Raw genomic sequence first — 22,342 nt, forward strand, 5'->3', positions numbered from 1 at the left:
TCGTTCAATCTCAAACAAGGCTCTGGTACCAATTGTTAGAACTAAAAGTCGCGGAAGCTATCGAACCTACCTAGAAATTGATCTGATTATGAAGATTAATCGAAAAGCTAAGCCAAAATCAAATATGCGAACAGAATTTAACGAGGTTCGGCTTTAAAGCCTACGTCCTCGGGCGAACAAGAAATCTTTATTGAAGGATAGATGAAGACGACTCACACAACCCGCAAGTTCGTCCCAAGATGGTACCGTATAGAAATTAACCTTCTATACTAAATCTTCGACGATCGAGAAATTAAACACCGCTCAAAACTATGAACAAAATCTCTCTCACTTGCTCACTCTCTCTAGCTCTCTAAAGAAGAGTTGTTGTTGAGTAGTTGTGTTGATGATGATTATTACAAAGACTCAAGACCCCTATTTATATTATAATATAAGCCGGTGGGATTCTCCAATTTTGGAAACCAATTTCAATAATTTAGAATTGGAAACCGCCAATATCAGTTTGAAGCGCCTCAACCAAGCCATGAAAAACCGCCTCAACCAAGCCATGAAAAACCGCCTCTTACACATCAGATCGTGAATCTAGTCCCAATTAGATTAACATCTGACAACTGCATCACTTGAAAATCTCTGTTTCTGCCTGTGTTACGAAGGTATAGTGTCTTAAACCTTGTTGATGGATCTTCATCTTGTCCAGAAAAGGTTATTATTGATACTAATGGCATGGAAATCCTCAATCCTGCTTATTTTGAATTGATCGAACGAGATCAAACACTTCTAATCTAGTTAAACTCTTCACTTTCTGAAAAATTTCTTCCTTATGTTGTTAGAGTATCTTCATCTCGTGAGCTCTGGTTATCTCTTGAACACAAGTTTTCATGGCTTTCAACATCTCATGTATTACAATTACAATCTCGTCTGCAACAACTTAAGAAAGGTTCTTCATCTATGAGTGTTTATCTCCAACAAATCAAGGTAATTGCTGATCAACTTGCTGCTGCAGGAGCTCCATTTCCTGATAAACATCTTGTGGTTTTAACTCTAAAAGGATTAACATCAGAGTATGAATCTTTTAAAACATCAGTTTCTATAAGAACTCCTCCTGTTACTGTTGACGAACTACATAGTCTTCTGTTAAGTCATGAAGTTTCTATTCTTGAATCACAAAATGTTCAAAATTCTCTTCTTACTGAGACACCAAATCAAGCTTATATGGCTCAAGGTTCATCCTCTTCTCCACAAGCCTATACTGCTCAAAATTTATCCCATTTTCCATCCCAATCTTCTAACAGAGGAAGATACCAATCTAATAGAGGCAGGGGTAGAGGTAAACCACAGTATTCATCTGGTCATCATTCACAAAGTTCTCAAGATTCATCATCTTCAGATAGACCAATTTGTCAAATATGTCAAAAAATTGGGCATCTTGCTATTGATTGCTTTAATAGAATGAATCTCAGCTATATTGGGAAAACACCACCTGCTAAGCTTCATGCTAAGTATGCTGCTCCTTCTAATCAGTCTCCAGCTATTGGTATACTGACACAGGTGCATCTACTCATATGACTGCTGATCTTTCTAACATTCAGTCTGCAACTCAATATCAAGGAACTGACAGAGTTCACATTGGTAATGGACAAGGTTTGCCTATCTCTAACATAGGTTCTTCTTGTTTTACATCACATGATCATCTCTTCAAATTTAATAACATACATCATGTGCCTGATATTTCTGAAAATCTTTTATCTATTTTTCAATTTGCTAAAGATAATCAATGTGCTCTTACCTTTACTGATACTGAACTCACTGTGAAGGACAAGAAATCAGGAAAGACTCTTTTCCAAGAGCAACCTAAAGATGGAACCTATCCCTTGTCACTTCATCAAGCTGCCTTTTCATCTGCTCACAAGGCTGCCTCTCTACATCCTGTTGCCTTTGTTTCTCAAGCTACTTCACCATCACTTTGGCATCAAAGGCTTGGACATCCCTCTCTCTCAACTCTTCAAAGTATCATCAACACAAGTAATCTTCCTCTCAACAATAAAGACTTCACATTCTTCTGCAGTGAATGTCAATTAGCTAAAGCTAAGAAGCTTCCTTTTCAACCCTCTTCTTGCAAGACCACTTCTGCATTGCATTTGCTTTACATTGACCTCTGGGGTCCTTCACCAACTGCTTCAATAAGTGGTTTTAGATATTTTGCTACTATTGTTGATGATTTTACCAAGTACTGTTGGATATTACCTCTCATTAATAAATCAGATTTCTATCTTTCTTTTGTTAATTTCAGTAAAAGAATAGAAATTGCCTTGCAAACTAAAATCAGATTCATTAGAACTGATTCAGGAGGGGAATTTACTAGTAATGCTCTTGAAGAATTTCTTATTTCTCAAGGCATTACCCACCAATTTTCATGTCCTCACACACCAGAACAGAATAGCACTGTTGAAAGGAAACACAGACACATTTTGGAAACAAGTAGGTCTCTTCTTTTTCATTCTCATGTTCCTACATCATATTGGGTTGAAGTTTTTCAGACCTCTGTCTTCCTTATCAATATACTGCCTACTGCTACTTTGAATAATATCTCACCCTATGAGAAACTATATGGGAGTCCACCCAACTACAGTTATCTTAGAGCTTATGGGTGTCTCTGTTTTCCTTGGTTAAGACCTTACAGTCACAATAAGCTAGAACCCAGGAGCATACCTTGTGTTTTCATAGGTTACAGTCTCAATCACATGGATTTTAGATGTCTTGACCCAACAACAGGAAGAGTCTATACCTCTAGACATGTTACTTTCAATGAGCAGTGCTTTCCATTCTCATCACACAAAGTCAATTCAGATATAGTGGTCTCTCCTATTCCCTCTTCACTCTTTTCGGATTTTTCTGAGTCAACAACTACTCCACTTCCTTCTTTGGTTGATAATTCAACCATTCCTACTACATCAAATCCCTTGATTCCTACTACATCAAATCCCTCCATTCCTACTACATCAAATTCCTCTTTGCCTTTATCCACAACTGATAATTCTCAGCCTAATCTACCTACTTCAGAACAATCCACCCCTATTCCCACTGATGTTCAACTCCACACCCAATGCAACTCTCCTGGTTCTAATACTACTTCCTCACCTAATATGTCCTCTTCTTCTTCTCAGCCTGATTCTTCTTTTCCACAAAATACTCATCCAATGGAAACAAGAGCAAAGAGAGGAATCTTTAAACCCAAAATCAACCTATTCACTGCAGCTAAACACCCTCTCCCAATGGCATTACTTTCTCAATGTTCTGAAATTACTCCTTCTTGCTATACTCAAGCTGCCAAAGAGGAGAAGTGGAGAGCAACTATGACAACTGAATTTAATGCTCTATTACAAACTAAGACTTGGACATTGGTTCCTTCTACTGGTAATGAAAATCTTGTGGGCTGCAAGTGGGTTTATAAGATAAAACAAAGGGCAGATGGTACAATTGAGAGATATAAGGCTAGGTTGGTGGCAAAGGGTTTCCATCAGCAATCTGGGATTGATTACAATGATACTTTTAGTCATGTGGCTAAACCATCAACAATAAGAGTTATTTTATCTCTTGCTCTTCACTTTAATTGGGATATGACACAGTTGGATGTCACCAATGCTTTCCTTCATGGAACTCTCAAGGAAGAAGTGTTCATGATACAGCCACAAGGTTTCATTGATCCTGATAAGCCTAATCACATTTGCAAACTTCAAAAGTCTTTGTATGGCTTTAAACAAGCTCCAAGAGCCTGGTATGAGGAACTAGTTCAAGCTCTCTTAGGCCTGGGTTTTCAAACAGCTAAATCTGATTCTAACTTTTTTGTTCTTAAAACCAAGGCTGATATCGTCTATCTTCTTGTTTATGTGGATGACATACTCATTACTGGTAGTTCATTATCTCTTAAGCAAGATATCATTGATCAACTTAAGCAATCTTTTGCCATGAAAGACCTTGGTTCTTTACATTACTTCTTGGGGCTGGAAGTATTTAGAGATACTAATGGTATGTTCCTGTCTCAGTCTAAGTATGTTCTGGACCTTCTTAAAAAGACATATATGCAAGGGGCTAAACCATGTAATACTCCCATTTCCACCTCAGAGAAGCTTGATCCATATTCTGGTTCTTTACTTGAAGACCCAACAGTTTTTCGATCCATGGTTGGTGCACTTCAGTATCTTACTTGGACAAGGCCAGATATAGCCTTTTCAGTTAACCAAGTTTGTCAATTCATGCATAGTCCTCGAGTACCTCATCTCACTGCAGCTAAGAGAATTCTTAGGTATTTAAAAAGGGAACAATCACTCATGGAATTCAATTTACTAAAGGTCCCATTTCACTAAATTCTTATAGTGATGTTGATTGGGCTGGTGATTATAATGATAGAAGATCAACAGGGGGTTATGTAATTTACTTAGGTCCTAATCCAGTTTCCTGGAGTGCTAAGAAACAATCTACAGTAGCTCGATCTTCTACTGAATCTGAGTACAGATCATTGGCTCACACTGCCGGTGAGATTACTTGGCTCACTTATCTTCTGCAGGACCTTCGCATTTTTCTCCATGATGTTCCATCTATTTTATGTGATAACATTTCAGCTATCTCATTGGCCTCGAATCCTGTTTTCCATGCTCGCACAAAGCATGTTGAGATAGACTATCATTATGTAAGAGAGTTGGTAACTTCGAAACTTCTTCAGATTCTCTATGTGTGCACACAAGATCAAGTTGCTGATGTGTTTACTAAGGGACTCTCTTCTGTTCGATTTAATATTCTTCGAGCTAAGCTTTCGGTTCATTCCTCTCCCCTCAGCTTAAGGGAGAGTATTGGGAAACAAACACACCCTTAGGTTTAGTCATAACTGATTTTTGAATAATAATCAACCCAACAAACTTCCTAACAATCTTAAACTATATTGATTTGTAACTAACTCTTTGTAACAGATTTTTCTGTTTTGTAACAACTCAGCTATAGCTCTATTATCAATAAGACCCTAATATAGTTTCCTTGCATCATAGAGCTATTATTGCCAAAACACAAATTCAATGTCGGGTGGCCTTCATATATACAGTGAGATAGTGAGATACTGAGATGTTCTCTTTAGGAAAACATTAAGAAAAGAATATACAAAAAACTGGCACATGAATTGATCAATTTAGAAAAGGCCAACGCTTTGGGGAAAGCAAAATAGTTTCCGGGGTGTGAAGACTTGGTCAAAAGTTGGTCAATTTTGTTTGACAATTTTGTTTTGTAAGTTGTTAGAGAGAAAAATAAAAAACCCCCACCTCACCTCTCTCTCTCTCTCTCTCCACCTCATCTTCTCTCTCCACCTCATCTTCTCTCTCTATCTCTCTTCTCCGATTAGGTCGCCGGCCGGAATTCACGCAATCTCTCTCTCCTCTAGAAACTCCGGCGAAGGGAAACCGGAGAAGGGGTTTCCCTTAGCCGGAGTTTCTAGAGAGAGAGAGAGACAGAGTGACTGAATTTTTTTTTTTTTTCATGGTCGCCGGTCGGAAAATTTTCCGGCCGGCGACCTAATCGGAGAAGAGAGAGAGAGAAGATGAGGTGGAGAGAGAGAGGTGAGGTGGAGGGAGGTGAGGTAGAGAGTTTTTTTATTTTGAACCATATTCCCCATAAAATATGTTTCTTCGGAAACTTTTCAAAATTTTGCATATTCCCTTTAAAATTTCACACCCCGGAAACTATTTAGCTTTCCCCAAAGCGCTGGCCTTTAGAAAAATGTGTGAAGGGAAAACAATCAAACATTGTAAAAAACACGGGTAATCATTTACAGGAGCACGTAATTTTAGGGTTTTAGAGAGAATGGGTATCGCCATTAAATCCCCTTACTGCAGCATGAACCCGATCTACGGGCTTCATAAACTTCAGACGTCCGACAATCCTCTTTGAAAATCCGATCTAAAAAATGAAACACTATATACAGTAAGACTTCATTCTAAAACCCTAGAAGAAAAGGGTATTAATCGAACAAAAAAAATGAAAGAGAAATAGTAGAAATGGTTACCAGATTAGAATTTGCTGGATTGATTAGAGATGAAGATGGAATTGCCTGAAATCTTCCAAGGGCCAGTCTTTTCATCTTCTAGAGAGAGAGGTTTTGGCCTAAGAGTAACGTAAATTCTCTCCATAATCGAAGGTTCCGGCGAAGGGACCATTCCCTTCGCCGGAATTTCGAGAGAGAAAGGAGAGAAGAGAGAGAGAGAAAAAAAGAAGAGAGAGAGAGAGAGAGAATGGAGAGAGGGAGAAAGAAAATAGAGAGATGACTATATCGCCGGCCAACGACTTCCAAAGTGCGTTTGGTTTGCGTTTTTTTATTTTGCACCATCTTCCCCGGAAAATTTTTAGCTTTCCCAAAGCAGTGACCATACAAAAAAAGAAATCTTCTCATAATAGCTTGAACACAGAGAGAGAAGACAAGAAAGAGAGAGAGATGTATGAGAAGATTTCTCAGTGTTGTCGTTATTTCTTAACTTTGGTGGACGGTTTATGGGGACCTTTCTCCGTCCCCTCAAACTCTGGTTGTCGTTATTTCTTAACTTTGGTGGACGATTTTACTCGTTGCACTTGAATTTTTTTAATGTCACACAAATCCGACACTACTCAATTTATCAAGAATTTTTCTAATTATATATCAACTCAATTTTATTCTTCCATCTCCAATTTACAATCAGGACAAGGAACGATTCCTATTCCAAAAATTCAATCAATCCGATCTGATAATGGTATGGAATTTTGAACCATGAACTTCAATCATGGTTCCGTAAGAACGACATTATTCATCAAATTAGTTGCCCTCATACTCCTCAACAGAGAATGGCATCGTTGAAAGAAAACATTGACACATTCTGGAAGTAGCACACTCCTTACGACTTCAAGCCCATCTCCCAACTTCCTTTTGGAGTGAATGTGTTCTAACGGTAGTATATCTCATCAACAAATTGCCAACACCAACATTACAAGACATTTCTCCTCATGAAAAACTCTTGGGTTCTCCTCCCAAATTTGACCATCTTCGGGTTTTTGGATGTCTATGTTATACTAGACGTCCTTTGGTAACAACAAAGTTAGGTTCCCGAGCATCTCCGGGTATTTTCGTCGGCTATCCCCACAATCAAAAAGGATATCGCGTTTTCGACTTGAATTCTCGTAAAATAATCACCTCTCTTGATGTTCTTTTTTACGAAGATAAATTTTCGATGTTGCCTAAACATCCGATCCCTTCTCCTCCTCCTTACCGACCAATGGTCTCCATCCACGATGATGGTACTTTTAATTTTCCGAGGACATCACAATCGCCTCCTCGTCAAGTCTCTCATCAAGCGTCTGATGTGCCTATAGGCACTCCCTCAGCTTTTCGGCTCTGTCCCTTCCGCTTCGGGTCAGCCCGACAGCAACTCCTCTTCGGGCACCCCGGGGTACCTCACGGACCAATCCCAGAGCCCGACTTCATCCCCCATCGATCACGCACCCACATCTCTAGGGGTGCCTCCTCCCGATGGTCCGATTCATCCTCCACGGCCAACACGCAACCGCCGACCACCCACTCATCTCAATGACTACATCTGTCACTCTTACCCGGATTCTAATGTGGTGTACCCTCTTACTCAATATCTAAATTTTGAATAATTCTCGGGTTCTCATCAAGTCTTTCTCAATTCGGTAATCACAACCGTTGAACCCACTTCTTTTTCTCAAGCCGTCAAATCACCTCATTGGCGTGAGGCAATGTCTAAAGAAATTGCCGCTTTAGAATCAAATAACACATGGACCGTTACGGACCTCCCTTCTAGAAAGAGGGCAATTAGATGTAAATGGGTCTACAAAATCAAATTCAAAGCCGATGGCTCCATTGAACGCTACAAAGCCCGTCTTGTAGCGAAAGGATACACACAAATCGAGGGTCTCGATTTTCATGACATCTTCATGAAATTACCTCCCGGTTTCTCCAAACAGGGGGAGTCCAAAGTCTGTCGCCTTTAGAAATCTCTCTACGGCCTTAAACAGGCATCTCGTCAATGGTTTTCCAAATTTTGATCCGTCCTTATCAAGAAGGGTTTCACACAATCCCTCTCTGATTATTCATTATTTTCTCTCTGCACATCTTTCGTACATCTATACGTTCTAGTCTACGTAGATGATATTGTCATCACTGGAAATGATGAATCCGCCATTTCCAAACTTAAATCCTTTGCCAACGCAAATATGCCCTTGACATCATTAAAGACTATGGTCTTTTGGCATGTCGTCCTTCTCCTTTCCCAATGGAACAGAAGCTTCGTCTCAGTCCTTCCGATGGTGATCCCCTTCCAGATCCCACCGTTTACAGACGGCTGATTGGTCGTCTTCTCTATCTCACCGTAACACATCCTGATATCTGTTATGCGGTCAATAATCTTAGTCAATTTCTCCAAAAATCCAGCACTACTCACCTTGATGCTGCTCATCGGGTCCTTCGTTATCTCAAAGAATCCATTGGCCATGGCCTTCTTCTCTCTTCTTTCAGTTCTCTTCACATCACTGGATACTGTGACTCTGACTGGGTTGGATGCCCCTCCACTCGTCGTTCTACCACGGGTTACTTTACTATGTTGGGTTCTAGCTCACTCTCTTGGAAATCCAAGAAACAACCAACGATTGCTAAATCTTCTGCTGAAGCAGAGTACCGTGCGCTAGCACATCTCACTAGTGAGCTTCAATGGCTGAAGTACCTTCTCAAAGATCTTGGCATCACACATTCTTCACCCATGAAGGTTCACTGTGATAACAAAGCTGCTCTCCATATCGTCTATAACCCAGTCTTCCATGAACGAACAAAGCATATTGAGATTGATTGTCACTTCGTTCGAGAAAAGATCAAAGCAAATATCATCGCTCCTTGTTTCACACCGACTTCTGAACAACTAGCGGATATCTTTACAAAACCACTAGAAGTTGATGCATTCAAGTCGATTATTGGCAAGTTGGGCCTCACATCCCTTTCTGCTCCAACTTGAGGGGGGGTGTTAAAGTATAGCACCAGGGCCAGCCCATTGGATAAGCCCACCGATCGAGAGCATGCAAAGCATGCATAGCCGACCGACCAACCAAGAGCAAGAAGCAAACCCTGGTCGGTTTTGTTATTAGAGAAAGTTGTTAATGATTGTAATATTCATGTAAAGGGAAGTTTCCCAATATTCTTAGATTACTTCTATATGTAAATCTCTTGTAAACCTATAAATACTCATGTAAACCAATGAATAAAATACACATAGAAATCTTCTCATACATATCTCTCTCTCTCTCTTTCTTGTCTTCTCTCTCTGTGTTCAAGCTATTATCATTCAAGAGGTATTTCCCTCTTCACACCATGTATGACGCATAGCGAAGCATCTTCCCCAATCTCATCGAACTCTCTCTGAACATTCCTTATTCTTTTCACAATTTCCCGGCGACGAGAATAAACTTGTTTGAGATTGATACAAGATGAGGGATATAATACCGTAGTGGTTAAAGCTTCAGTAGCTAACTCATCCAAGATGTCCTCGGCATCGTAAGCTGCATCCTTGAGTTTATTTAACCAATTCTGAATGGGTTTGTCTCTAAGTTGTCTCAACTCAGCGTCTTCTATGACATCTTTAATGGTGGAAAGTGTGCTGGAAAATTTCTCCAACTCTTGTTTGAAACCAGAAAGCAGAGCAAATTCATATTGGATAAGAGAACGGAGATTACCAAGAACAGTTTCAAGTAAAGGAGACACTAAAACTTGAAGAGCTATTGAAGCACCCATCTCTCTGTCTGGTCTTTGTTTAACAAGAGTGATATAAGAGTATTAGGTAGAGAAAGGGAAAATAAATACTTTACTTCGAATATTAGGTAGAAAAAGAGGCTGATCAAGATAAGAGAGTTGTTACGGTCTTTCTTTAATCAGTATTATTACCTTCATGTAGGTAGTGGTCTTTCTTTAAGGCAATGAATATAATATTGAAGACAGAGTGACTTGGTCAAGGTTCACAAAGTGAAGATACATTTTATTCTCGGTTACTAGGTATCATTTTCTGCATACACGCCCCCACATGAGGGGGCTTCTTTCAAGAGAGCCGCATGCTTTTCTTGGTGAACTTAAACAAATGTGTCTTTTAAACTTATCAATGTATGGGCCTAGTTCTACCATGTTAAATTTGTGGTCATCCAACTCAAAACTAATAGTGATGAGTGGAATGGACCTAGACATGTTACTCTTGGTTACTAGATCACCCTTTTTCTCATGGGGGACTATTGTAACCATTATTGTATTGACAAACATTCTTTTCAACTTTGTTTCGCAAATTGCTCATTCAAGATCTAACCAGATTAAAGTTATGTAGCGTTTGTCTTGTATACAACTCGAAGCTGATATCCGATTCAAAAGTCTGAATTGACTCGAGTTAGGTTCCAAATCTCAAGTCAGATTCCAAATTGTTTTGTTTAATGTCCGACTCGTTTTAATGACTTATTTGAGTTGATTTTAGGTCCATTTGATTCAGACGAGTTAGGTGGTTCGGATACATCGGGAACCAAGCTTGTACACACTTGTTTTTCATATGGATTGAAGAATCATTAAATTACATCATACATGGCATTGATACATCGGGAACCAAGCTTGGACTCCTGGTATGCGGAGTGAATGTCCAACCACTAAGTCAAATAATAGTGGACGCTTGGAAACATACTTGTAACCCAAATTCTAGACTCAATTTAACTACTATCAGTAGGTGGCCTAAGTGTACTCGTCAGTAAACTGTCACAAGTCCACCACAATACATCACATTCTAAAATACTACCATCATACTTATAGTCGAAGCCCCAAAGACTTCCAACTCCTACAACGTACAATTATTACCGTAGGAGACACAACACGAGCGACCCTAGGCCAAAGTGGCCAAAGCAGTCGCTTTGGGCCCTAAATTTAGAAAGGGCCCAAATGTTTTAGCAGTAGATGATTATGTATAAGAACAAGTCTGCTTTTAAACGTCAATGGAGTTCCCGCACAATGATTTAGAGTTTTTTTTTCTTATGAGAAATGTTTAGGGCTTGTTACTAGTCCTAAACTCCCACTAGACCCATGTTCAATTAAGTCTCTAACTCTATAACAAAAAACAAGAGTAAGTCTCTAACCCTGCCTCTGCATTATCTATTTTTCCAATAGACACTACACATATCTAATATTGAAGGATCATTTAACTAGTTCTGTTTTTGTTCAAAATTATATCGGAGGCCCTAAGCGAAATTAAAATTGGGGTCCCATACACTGTATATTAGAAAAAATTAAATAAAATTTAAACAATGCAAAGGGTAGGAGAATTGAACCCTTGACCTCTTATCCAAATTTGAACTCTTTACCACTTAACTACGCCTTAAATTATGTTTGAAATTGGTTTAAAATATAATTAATTTTTCGAAAGTTACATAGGAAATAGGAAACATGAGGCCCTTGATTATTTGGGGCTCAAAGCGGCCGCTTTGGTGGCTTTGGTCACGGGCCGCCCCTGAATGGATGATGCTATATTTGGTATGGATTCAACTAGTATAGATACATTGGATGTTTGATTTTTCGATTTTTTCTTTATATCAAGCAAATCATGTTTAAAATAATTTATTAAAATAAATTGATACTAGTGATGGGTTCCAACATTTTCAAATTTTTTATTTTCTTACAACAGTTCTTAACATATAAACATTCCTTTGAATACATTTCAAGAAAGTGTTATATTCTATTAATTTTATTTCTTTCATAAATCTCTAACTAAGTTGGAGCAAGAAATCAAGGAAACATATCTAAATCGAAGAGAGTTTTCCAATTCCAAAATTTAAATGAAAGTTAGTATGTTTTCTGTTTTAGCTCAAGTAAATTAACGCCGCTCTCTTTATAAATATTACAACATAATTTTACGATGTGATTTTATTTTTGTCTAACGAAACCCCAATTTTGTTCACCACTTTGGGCTTCCTAACGACTAGGACCGATTTTGTTCACAACTTTGGGCTTCCTGACGACTAGGGCCGGGCCCTGTCACAGAAGTACACATAACACACTATCTTTTTATCACAGCCACATGAAATCATATTTGACATAGTTTCTTGATTATGACCGGATCACCATCACCAAAAATTAAAAATAAAATCTTATTCACCCTCACAACAAGGCACCAGCACGGGCACAAAGAACAGAGTTAAGATCAACAGAACTTCTTTCACTTATTACAACAGGACCCTAATCTCAAATTGTACCAACTCAAACAAATCCAAGTTCAACTCTATCACAAATCTCTTCACCAGGACAATATTATCAATTCACATACCTTGAATCCATATGTTATTGAGATATGTGAGTGGCTGAGATGGCAAATATTACAGATTTTTGCAATCTTCAATGTGCGAGTAACTAACTCCATTAGTAACTCTGAAACAATGAATGAATTATGCAACCTCTCTTTCTAACTTAAGTGTCAAGTTTGGAATGTGTGCAATCTTGTACCAATCGGTTCCCCTGTCCTTTTCACATTGTCTGTGTAGATCTGGATGACAATCTACGATCCGTAGATCATTGAGAGATGTGAGTGGTTCGGAGGGCAAATTTTTCAGATTATAGCAATCTTGAATTTGTAAGGTATCAAGTGTTGTGAGGTTGGCTATCCACCCCGGCAAAGATGTCAGCTTAGGTAGGTAAAAAAGATACAGAGAACTAAGAACAGGGAGGTTGTAAAACTCATCCGCTGTGAACTCAAATTCCGGACAATCTGCAAAAAATTAATAAAACATAACAAGTGACCTTCTTTGTTATCAGATTTCTTTGATTTCATGCAACGAAAACTGGAAATATAAAACGAGACAAAGAAAATAAATGATCACTTACTTTGGATGGTCAATTCAGTTAGTGAAGTGAGATTATTATAAAGCTCCTTAGTGAGATTCTTTAGCTTATCACAACTACTTATCTCAAGACTTGTAAGATTTTGCAGTGTCATCATCATTGTCGTCCCTGATACCCCAAAGGATATTAAATCGTAAACTTCAGCAATCTCAAGATCAGAAAGTTGAAGGGGGCAACTTTCTAAACAGCTTACCAAGGATGATTCTACGCAATTCAATAACCGTAAGACTCTTAAAGATAGCTGCAACTGGGGAATTTTTCTTAACTTGGTACACTCAGAGATGATTAAGTTTGTAAAGTGGGGGAATGAAGTTTGTCTATCTTCTTTTATTCCGTTTTCCACTTCTGATGACGGTGACGACCATTCCTCCAAACTAGGCATCTCAGATATTGATAATTCTTCAAGTGATGGAAAGAAGACGAAACCTGATTGACCAACATGATTTCCATGATAAAACTCATCCCTGATGTATCTCACCGAATCCATTTTACATAATTTAAGAATATTAAGTACCGGTAGTAGCCCAAGCGCCGGTAGATGTTCCACCCTTTGACAATCAAAAAGTTCGATATTGACCAAATTAGAGATGCATGATAGACCACTTGGAAACATTGCACCTCCATACCCATTTATAGAAAGGTCACTCAAATTAGATAGATGTTTGAGGCTTTCCACAACAATTTCCAGCACCTCTTCTTGTTGTTCGCTGGTGCTGTAACTATTTCCTTGCTCGAGACTAATTGGCGGTGACCACTCTAAATGTACGACACGCAAATTGTGCTTTCCCATTAAGTTGGCTTTTTTAGCGTCAACTACGTTTCTCACATTGTTCATTGCTTTTATCGTTAATTCTCCTTTCAGGTTGTTCAGTCCTTGTAATTGCTCAATAGTAGAACCACTCTCTGCACCTACAATGAAGAAGCTTAATGTTTGGAGATTAACCAATTCTCCAATACCATTTGGCATTCGGGTTAATGCATCACAATCCTCAATGCATAGGTGTCTGAGGCTTCTCAGTTTCGATAGGTCGTTAGGTAACATTTGGAGCTTTTGACAGTAAGTTAGGTTCAATGTTTGGAGATTAACCAATTCTCCCATACCGTTTGGCATTCGGGTTAATGCATAACAACCATCCATGAATAGGTGTCTGAGGCTTCTCAGTTTAGATAGGTCTTTAGGTAACATTTGGAGCTTGTTACAGCTCTTAAGGTTCAACGTCTGCAGATTTCTTAGTTGACAAAATGATTTATTGGGTAATGAAGTTATACCAGTGTAGGAGAGATTGAGGTACCTCAAGTGCTTCAAATTGCTTATTCGGTCAAGCTTTGCATTTATCCTGCTTAAATTTAATGTCCGCAAATTTCTAAGATTTTTGAAGTTTAGTTGAAGATGAGTTCCATTTCTAAAGCGTTCACATAGAAGAGTGCGCAAATTTGGTTTTGATCTTTCCACTAAAAGCACAAGATAGCTCTGCAGTGAACTTGAGAACTGCGGATGAAAAGACACATGTCTTAATCTTTTATTACCAGTATTATTTCTTGTTTTGTCATTCCCAATCACAGAGCATTCTTCCCTCATTATAGAACATGCAAGATCATGCATTAAATCATGCATTTTACATGATATCACATTGCCAAATTCATCGTTATAGGTGTCTTGGAAGAAGGACCTCCACAATAAATCGTTAAAAATCTCAATTCCCACATCTTCCAACTCTAAGTGACTACCTTTGAATGGAACAAAACCGTTTGCCATCCACAAATAAATCAATTCTTCTCGGTTGAATATGTAATCTTTTGGAAAGACGGAGCAATAAGCAAAACACGACCTCAAATGTGAGGGTAAATGATTGTAGCTCAACCTCAAAATTGACAAGATAGTGTCTTCATTTTCTAATTGAAGTTCCCAAATTTCATTGTCTCTAACAAACAACCACTCTTTCTCTTCTCTTTTACAGCGAAGTAGTGCTCCTAATACTTTCGCCGCCAAGGGTATACCTCCACACTTAAGCGCAATCTCCTTGCCAATAGCTTCCAATTTCGGATAAATTTCTATTTCGTTCTTTCCCATGTCGAAAGCACGATGCTTGAACAGTGAAAAACAATCCTCATGGGATAAACCTTTTGGGCGACGCACTGGAAGCGTAGACATTATCGATGCCACTTTTTCAAGTCTGGTTGTCACAATAATTGAACTACCTTTGCTTCCACATCTGAATGAGGATTTCAACACATCCCACTTGTTCATATCATCATTCCATACATCATCTAACACCACTAAGAATCTCTGCCCATTAAGTTTCTCGCGAAGGCGACGTTGCAAAGATTCTAAGTTGTCGAGATCATTTGCAACCCCTCCTAAGGATTCTATAGTAGCTCTGAGAAGGAATTTCGGATCGAAGTTGTCAGAGACACAAACCCAACATCTAAGCGAAAAATGACCGACAATTCTCTCATCATGGTACACCATTTTAGCAAGAGTAGTCTTCCCAAGACCACCCATTCCATGTATGACACATACCGAAGCATCTCCTCCTCGACGATCTCCATCCTCCTCCTCCTCAACCCTTGTATTTTCTATCAATAGGTTCACCATGTAATCTTTATCATCTTCCCTTCCATAGACTTCTTTCTCGGCTATAACGGAGCTTGTTTCTAGGTGCTGAGTCGACCTCGGTTCAACTCTATTTCCTATTTCCAAATGGAAATCCGACCTTTCTCTGGCAATCTCATCAAACTTTCTCTGAACCTTTCTCATTCTTTTCGCAATTTCCCGACGAGCATTAACTTGTTTGAAATTGATACAAGATGAGAGATGTAATACCTGAAGATTGTTAGAAGTCTGGGTCTCCATTGTTTGGATGGTTAAAGCTTCAGTAGCTAACTCATCCAAGATGTCCTCGGCATCATAAGCGGCATCCTTGAGTTTATTCAACCAATTCTGAAGGGGTTTGTTTTTAAGTTGTTTTAACTCAGCGTCTTCGATGACATCTTTAATGGTGGATAGTGTGCTGGAAAATTTGTCCAACTCTTGTTTGAAACCAGAGAGTAGTGCAAATTCGGATTGGATAAGAGAACCGAGATTACCAAGAACAATTTCAATTAAAGGAGACACTAAAACTTGAAGATCCATTGAAGCAGCAATCTCTCTAGTCTTTCCTTTTGGTTGTCTTTGAAGTCTGAAAGAGAGGTAGATATAGGGAAAGTGAAAACTTTACTTGGAATATTAATTTTCTCTCACTCCAAGTAGAGTATTTACTTTACTTGGAGTATTTGAAGACAAGATAAGAATTCTGTCATGCCTAATGATACTACGTACCTTTATAACTTTGGGTTAATTCCATTTTGGCCCCTAAAGATGACCATCATCCATTTTGGTCTCCTTTTGATCTTTTTTGTCAGACTTTAACGAGTTATGTTTTTCTTTTCTACCTATCTCTTCAAAATTCTTTCCTCTTTATCCTGTCACTTTCTTCTTGCCGGTCGCCGTAGGTCGTGTTAGAGTATAAGGATCTAGATGAATCGAAGAGAGTTTTCCAATTCCAAAATTTAAATGAAAGTTAATATGTTTTCTGTTTTAGCTCAATTCAATTAATGTCACTCTCTTTATAAATTTTGCAACATAATTTTACGATGTGATTTTATTTTTTTCTAGAAGGAAACTCCAATTTTGTTCACCACGTTGCCTTCCTAACGACTAGGGCCGATTTTGTTCACAACTTTGGGCTTCCTAACGACTAGGGCTGGGCCCTGTCACAGAAGTACACATAACACACTATCTTTTTATTTTATTTTTTGAATACTTTGATTAAATTAATGAAAGGAAACGGGAATACAAAGACGCACATGGCTAGTTAGGCCTAGTGACAGAAAACAAAAAACAGAAAAACACCGCATGAGGATCACTCCAAAGACCCCCCACGACACAATAAAAACATCAAAGACATCCTTTCCATAGACCACCACAACACCGGAACACCGGATACCAAGGTTTGCCCATTAAAGCGAGTCTAAAAAACCATCCCATGACTCAACCATGCAATTAAACGAATATACTTTAGCCCACTTGTACGATCTGCTCCAATGGTAAATAAGACATTTAGCCGCGAAGAAGATGTACTCTGATGATCGGGATTTATCTCTGAAAATTCCATCATTTCTAGCACTCCAAATTGCCTATATGATTGCTTTAGGGATAATGTTGAGAATAGCCTTCTTATGTTTACTACCTTTGATACCTTTCCAAGCCAGCATAAGATCGGTAATGGAGTTGGGGGTACACCAGACAATCCCGATATTACTCATGAATCTGTTCCATACGCCCCTCGCCGTGTCACAATGGAGAAATATATGCGAGGAGGATTCTTCATCATTCCCGCAAAAACCGCATCGATTTGGCGATATGAAACCCCGTTTCCTCAAGTTGTCCATGGTTGGAATCCTCTCCCAAATCACAGCCCATAAGAACACACTCACCCTCATGGGTATATTCTTTCTCCAAACATCTCTAAAAACCGGTTTAGACTCCAACTCCTGGTTTGACAAAAGTGAGAACATCGCTCTTACTGATAACTCTACCTTCTCCGGATCCGGGTTTGAAATCCATACCCTAGCGTCTGGTTGATTGATGAGGCAGAACGGTTCTAAGTCGTTTAAGAGGCTTTTAGCCTCCTCCAACTCCCAATCATAGAGCCCTCTCCTAAAATCCACCCTCCAAACCTTCGAGTTAATGTCAAAGTAATCATTAACAGTCCCATCCTTCGATTCGGAGAGCAAAAAGAGATTCGAGTACGCTTCTTTAAGGGATGTGTCCTTAGCCCAAATATCACCCCAGAAACTCGTATTCTTTCCGTCCCCGACCTTAATCTTGGACATGGAATGAAACTTATGACACCTACTATATATCCCCCTCCAAACCGAGACCCCATACGCTTTTTTAGGTGGTTTCGACATCCACCCTAACTCCTCTTCCCCATATTTTTCCTTAATAATTTTCCTCCACAGAAGGTTCTTTTCCTTACCGAATCTCCATAGCCATTTAGATAATAATGCATCGTTCATCCTCCTCAGACTTTTGATTCCCAAGCCCCCTTGAGCGATCGGCTTACAAAGAATCTCCCACGCCACCCAATGGGATTTCTTGTTGTCCATCTCACCATCCCAAAAGAAATCCTTGAACTTTCTTTCCAATTCATTACAAATCGAGACCGGAGCCGAGAAAAGAGATAAGAAATAGATAGGAAGAGCCGATAAAACCGCCTTAATTAGAGTCAATTTCCCCCCTCTTGACAAAAGTCTTGCCTTCCACGGAGAGAGGCGTCTAGCCACCTTCTCAATGACTGGATCCCATAGGTGTTTAGATCTATAAGAGAACCCCAACGACAGACCTAAATAGGAAATAGGGAGGGATGCTTTAACACATCCAAAAGTCGCAGCCAAGTCGTCTAAGCCCTCCACGCCAACTTCAATCACTTGGCTTTTACCGAAGTTTACCTTAAGACCAGAGGCTGCTTCAAACCATATGAGAGTGTCTTTTAGCTTGCAGATCTGGTTGATGTCTTCTTTAATGAAAAATAACGTGTCGTCCGCAAATTGTAGGTGGGTAATAGGCGTTCCATTATCAGACACCCTGAAACCATCGAACCATTGAATCTCTTCCCCTCTTTTAACCATACAATTAAGAACTTCCGCCACGAGCAAGAATAAAAGAGGCGACAATGGGTCTCCTTGACGGATCCCCCTGGAATTCATAAACACCGACGACGTAGTACCATTTATCAAAGCCGAGAACGAAACCGATGAGATGCAGTTAAAAATCCAAGTTCTCCATTTATATTTGAAACTCATCTTAGTCATGATGTCGTAAAGGAAATCCCAACTGATTTTGTCGTAAGCTTTTTCCAAATCAACCTTAACCATAATACCCGAGGACTTCGATTTCATCTTGGGGTCCAGCAATTCATTAGCAATTAAAACCCCGTCGAGAATTTGTCTATCACTAATAAAAGCCCCTTGATTAGGAGATATGATGGATTCCAGAACCGACTTAAGTCAGTTTGCCAAAACCTTGGAAATGATCTTATAAGGTCCCCCCACTAAACTTATCGGCCTGTAGTCGTTCAATGAATCTGTAATATCCTTCTTAGGGATGAGCACGAGGAACGATTGATTCAATCTTCAATCTAAACTACCCGAGAACCAGAAATCCGAGATTACCTTCATAAAGTCTCTCCCAATAATACTCCAGCATTTGTCGTAAAATTTGATGGAGATACCATCCGTCCCCGAAGCTTTATCTTTCGCCAAATCTTTGATTGCGAGAAGGACCTCCTCCTCCGAGAAATCCCCCTCCAGTGACTCAGCTTGGAGATTTGAAATCAAAGGCAAGTTTAGACTACCCCACACCAGGTCTCCACATAGCCGGCTCCTTGTATATATTTGCAAAGTGCTCGACCACCCGACTTTTGATCTGCTTGTCCTCCATGATAAGCTCATCGCCTACTCTCAAAGCTGCTATCCGATTCGACCTCTTTCTACAATTTATGATTCCATGGAAGAACTTTGAATTCCTGTCTCTTGCCTCAAGCCAATTGATTCTCGATTTTTGTCTCAAACTAATTTCCTGAAGATTAAGAATTTTCTCCAGCTCTACTCTCATACTCTGTCTGAGCAAAAGATCCTCATCACACAAATTAGTAGTTTTCTCCAATTTGTCGAAATTGTGGATCCCCTCCTGGAGTCTAGCCAAAGTCTCCTTCTGACCTTTGAATTTTTCTCTTGACCATTTATTTGCCTTTTCTTTCAATATGTTCATTTTAGCCCAAAAAGAAGCATCTCTATCCATCTCCTCCCACCAAAGTTTAACCTGGGGAATAAAGTCCACATCCAAAAGCCAAATATCTTCAAGTCTAAAAGGAGGGTTACCTGTGGTCTTGATATTTGATTTCAGAAGAATGGGAGCATGGTCCGACAAAGGCTTCGGCAGAATAATCTGAGAAACTGAAGGGAATTGATCCTCCCAAGCTTTGTTAATTAGGAACCTGTCCAGCCGGCTCATCGCCGGAACTGATTGATTGTTGGACCATGTGAAAGCCATCCCATTCCCTGGAAGGTCAATGAGCTCATTTCTCCCTACCCATTCGTCGAATCTCTTCATTTTAGAGGTGATGGAATGTTTGTTCCTCTTCTCATATTCGAATCTAGTGACATTAAAGTCCCCACCGATACACCAAGGTAAATTCCAAAGATCATAAATTGAATCTAATTCACTCCAAAATGACTCCCTAAGCGAGGAAATACACGGACCATAAACCGAAGTAGCCATCCATTCAAAACCATCTGATACATTACATAACTTTAGAGAAATGGAAAAACTACCTATGACCCTGTCGGAACAAGCAAAATAAGAAGGATCCCACATACATAGAACACCCCCTGTCGACCCAGTAGCCGGTAAAGCACACCAGGCCACATTACAATTACCCCAAAGACTAAACACAAGAACATCATTAATATTTTCTAACTTAGTTTCTTGAAGAAACACAAAATTCGCCTTCATCTCTATCCTTAACTTCCTAACTGCAGCCTTCTTCTTTGCTGCTCCCAAACCCCTAATATTCCAGCTGATGAAGTTAATTGACATAATCAAGACGAGTTACCACCCTTGAACACGAACGAGTCCTCCTACTTCCTCCTGATTCTGACTCCCTCATCGTCCACTTTAGCCTTCTAGCCTCCCTTTCTAACTTAGATGTTGTTCCTGCCCTCTTCTGTCCACTGCTCTGATCAGGAGTCTTATCTCCATCGACTGAAACCCTATTTTGAACCGGAGTATGAATCACCATTGCAAGATCACTATCCATAGGCGAAGCCTCTGTACTGTCGATGACCCCTTCTGATTCCCCCAAATTCCCTAGATTATTTACTTCTGGACCCATGGTAGCTAAAGGTTGAGTAAACAGTACTAAGTCTTCTTCGCCCTTGTCAAAGTTCTCCTTGAGATCCGATCCTATCAACTTAAGAAGGTTCTCCATCTTCCTCTTAGCCCCTTCCTGATCCAACGCAAAACCCAACTCCTTGCATGTTGCCAAGAACTCCTCCATCCTCTGTTCCATACTCGTGTTGATCACCGCTACTGACAAATCATGAGATAGAATACTAGCTGGGGTGACGGCTGGATGAGGGGGAGAAAAGGCACCTGTCCATTCTTTGTCAAGGGTAATACTCTTGGAGATCCTTGGAAAGTCTCTGCCCATGGTTCCCTTAAAAGAATCCATTAGGGCCTTACCCAAGTCCGTGATCAGGAGAGGGGGCGCCCTAGGAACCCTCCTGGGCTTTCTATTTCTCTTCCTGGATCTATAATATATCTTAAACCTTTTCTTTGCTGGGCCCGTCTTCTTTGGGCCCCCAACCTTTTCCCCTGGCCTAGGACCTCTGTCTTCGGCGCACGCCGCTGAAATTTGAAATTTGTCCGTACCCTGACTTATCTCTGATACATTGATCGGAGGTTCAGCCACCATATCATCTGACGAGACGAGACCTTGATCTATCATCGAAGTGGTAATAGGATCAGACCCCATCGGCCATTTCTCTTTACGAGGGTCCCTTAACAAGCTATTGAACCTCGTTTCTTCAGCAATAGTCAACTCCTTGGATTGCTCCCTGATGTACTGGTTTGTATCACTGTCACCTCGGTCTTCTACATCCGAGAAATGAGCTGACCCGAAAAACCTCAAACCGCTTTCCGGCGACACCATAGTTTCCGGCGAGAACACACAGTGGAGAAAAACTTCCACCACATCCCCCTGTCCAGAAGGATCAATCTCTCCGGTATCTTTGACGTGATGTCGCACCTGATGTAAATAGAAGCGAAAGCTAACACCTTGAAAGACTTAGTATCTTCATCAATCATCAAAAAATCTCCAAACGTCTCGCCAATATCATGGAAAACCTCTTCATTCCAAAGGTTGAAAGGGAGGCCAAAAATCTTCACATTGACCCTACACATGGACAAGTTGACCTGATTACAATCCGGGGGCCATCGGCGAAAGAACATCCTCTCGACCTGAGACAGATGAATCTCGCCTAAATCCAGCAGGGGTTTCGTGTTGTATTTAGTCTTGATTACTGCTCGAACCCTGTTAAAAGGGATCAAAGATACCTCCCCAGTCTTCAAAATCCCCCTGATTAAATCTTCCACACTCCCCCAGTCGTCAATGGCATATGTAGCTTCCACCAAAAACCGTGTCTTCCCAACTGATGGTTCCATTAGGGGTCAAGGCCATAGCAGAGCAATGAAGGTTTTCAGTTTTGGTACTTTTAGAGATGGATATGTTAGGGTTTTTAGAAGGTCTCTGTTGAAGAAGGGCTGATTTATAAGAGGTTGAGTGAAGTTTTGGTTGAAAAGATATG

General features: G+C 39.9%; 2 protein-coding genes across 2 annotated transcripts in view; both read right to left on the bottom strand.

Annotated features, from left to right (window-relative positions):
* LOC147551267 (putative disease resistance protein RGA3) overlaps positions 1–22,342 on the bottom strand; it is a 59,033-nt gene that overhangs the window by 16,289 nt on the left and 20,402 nt on the right. The gene's annotated exons all lie outside the window — the stretch shown is intronic.
* Positions 12,164–16,175, bottom strand: LOC147551268 (disease resistance protein RGA2-like). Its single transcript, XM_086672557.1, has 2 exons — positions 12,914–16,175; positions 12,164–12,797 (listed from the first exon to the last, which is right to left on the bottom strand). The coding sequence occupies exons 1-2, from the start codon at positions 16,062–16,064 to the stop codon at positions 12,478–12,480; spliced, it is 3,471 nt and encodes a 1,156-aa protein (XP_086528683.1). The 5' UTR covers positions 16,065–16,175; the 3' UTR covers positions 12,164–12,477.

This window comes from Eschscholzia californica, unplaced genomic scaffold (genome assembly GCF_041429995.1).
Source record: "Eschscholzia californica isolate CP2 unplaced genomic scaffold, dmEscCali1.0.p SCAF_3, whole genome shotgun sequence".
NCBI lineage: Eukaryota > Viridiplantae > Streptophyta > Magnoliopsida > Ranunculales > Papaveraceae > Eschscholzia > Eschscholzia californica.

Bases quoted from the DNA above. Each gene is read 5' to 3' on its own strand.
- LOC147551268 (XM_086672557.1), bottom strand. From the start codon at position 16,064: ATGGATCTTCAAGTTTTAGTGTCTCCTTTAATTGAAATTGTTCTTGGT. The intron at 12,798-12,913 runs GTAAGTGATCAT...AATTTTTTGCAG, and splicing joins AACTGAATTGACCATCCAAA to ATTGTCCGGAATTTGAGTTC.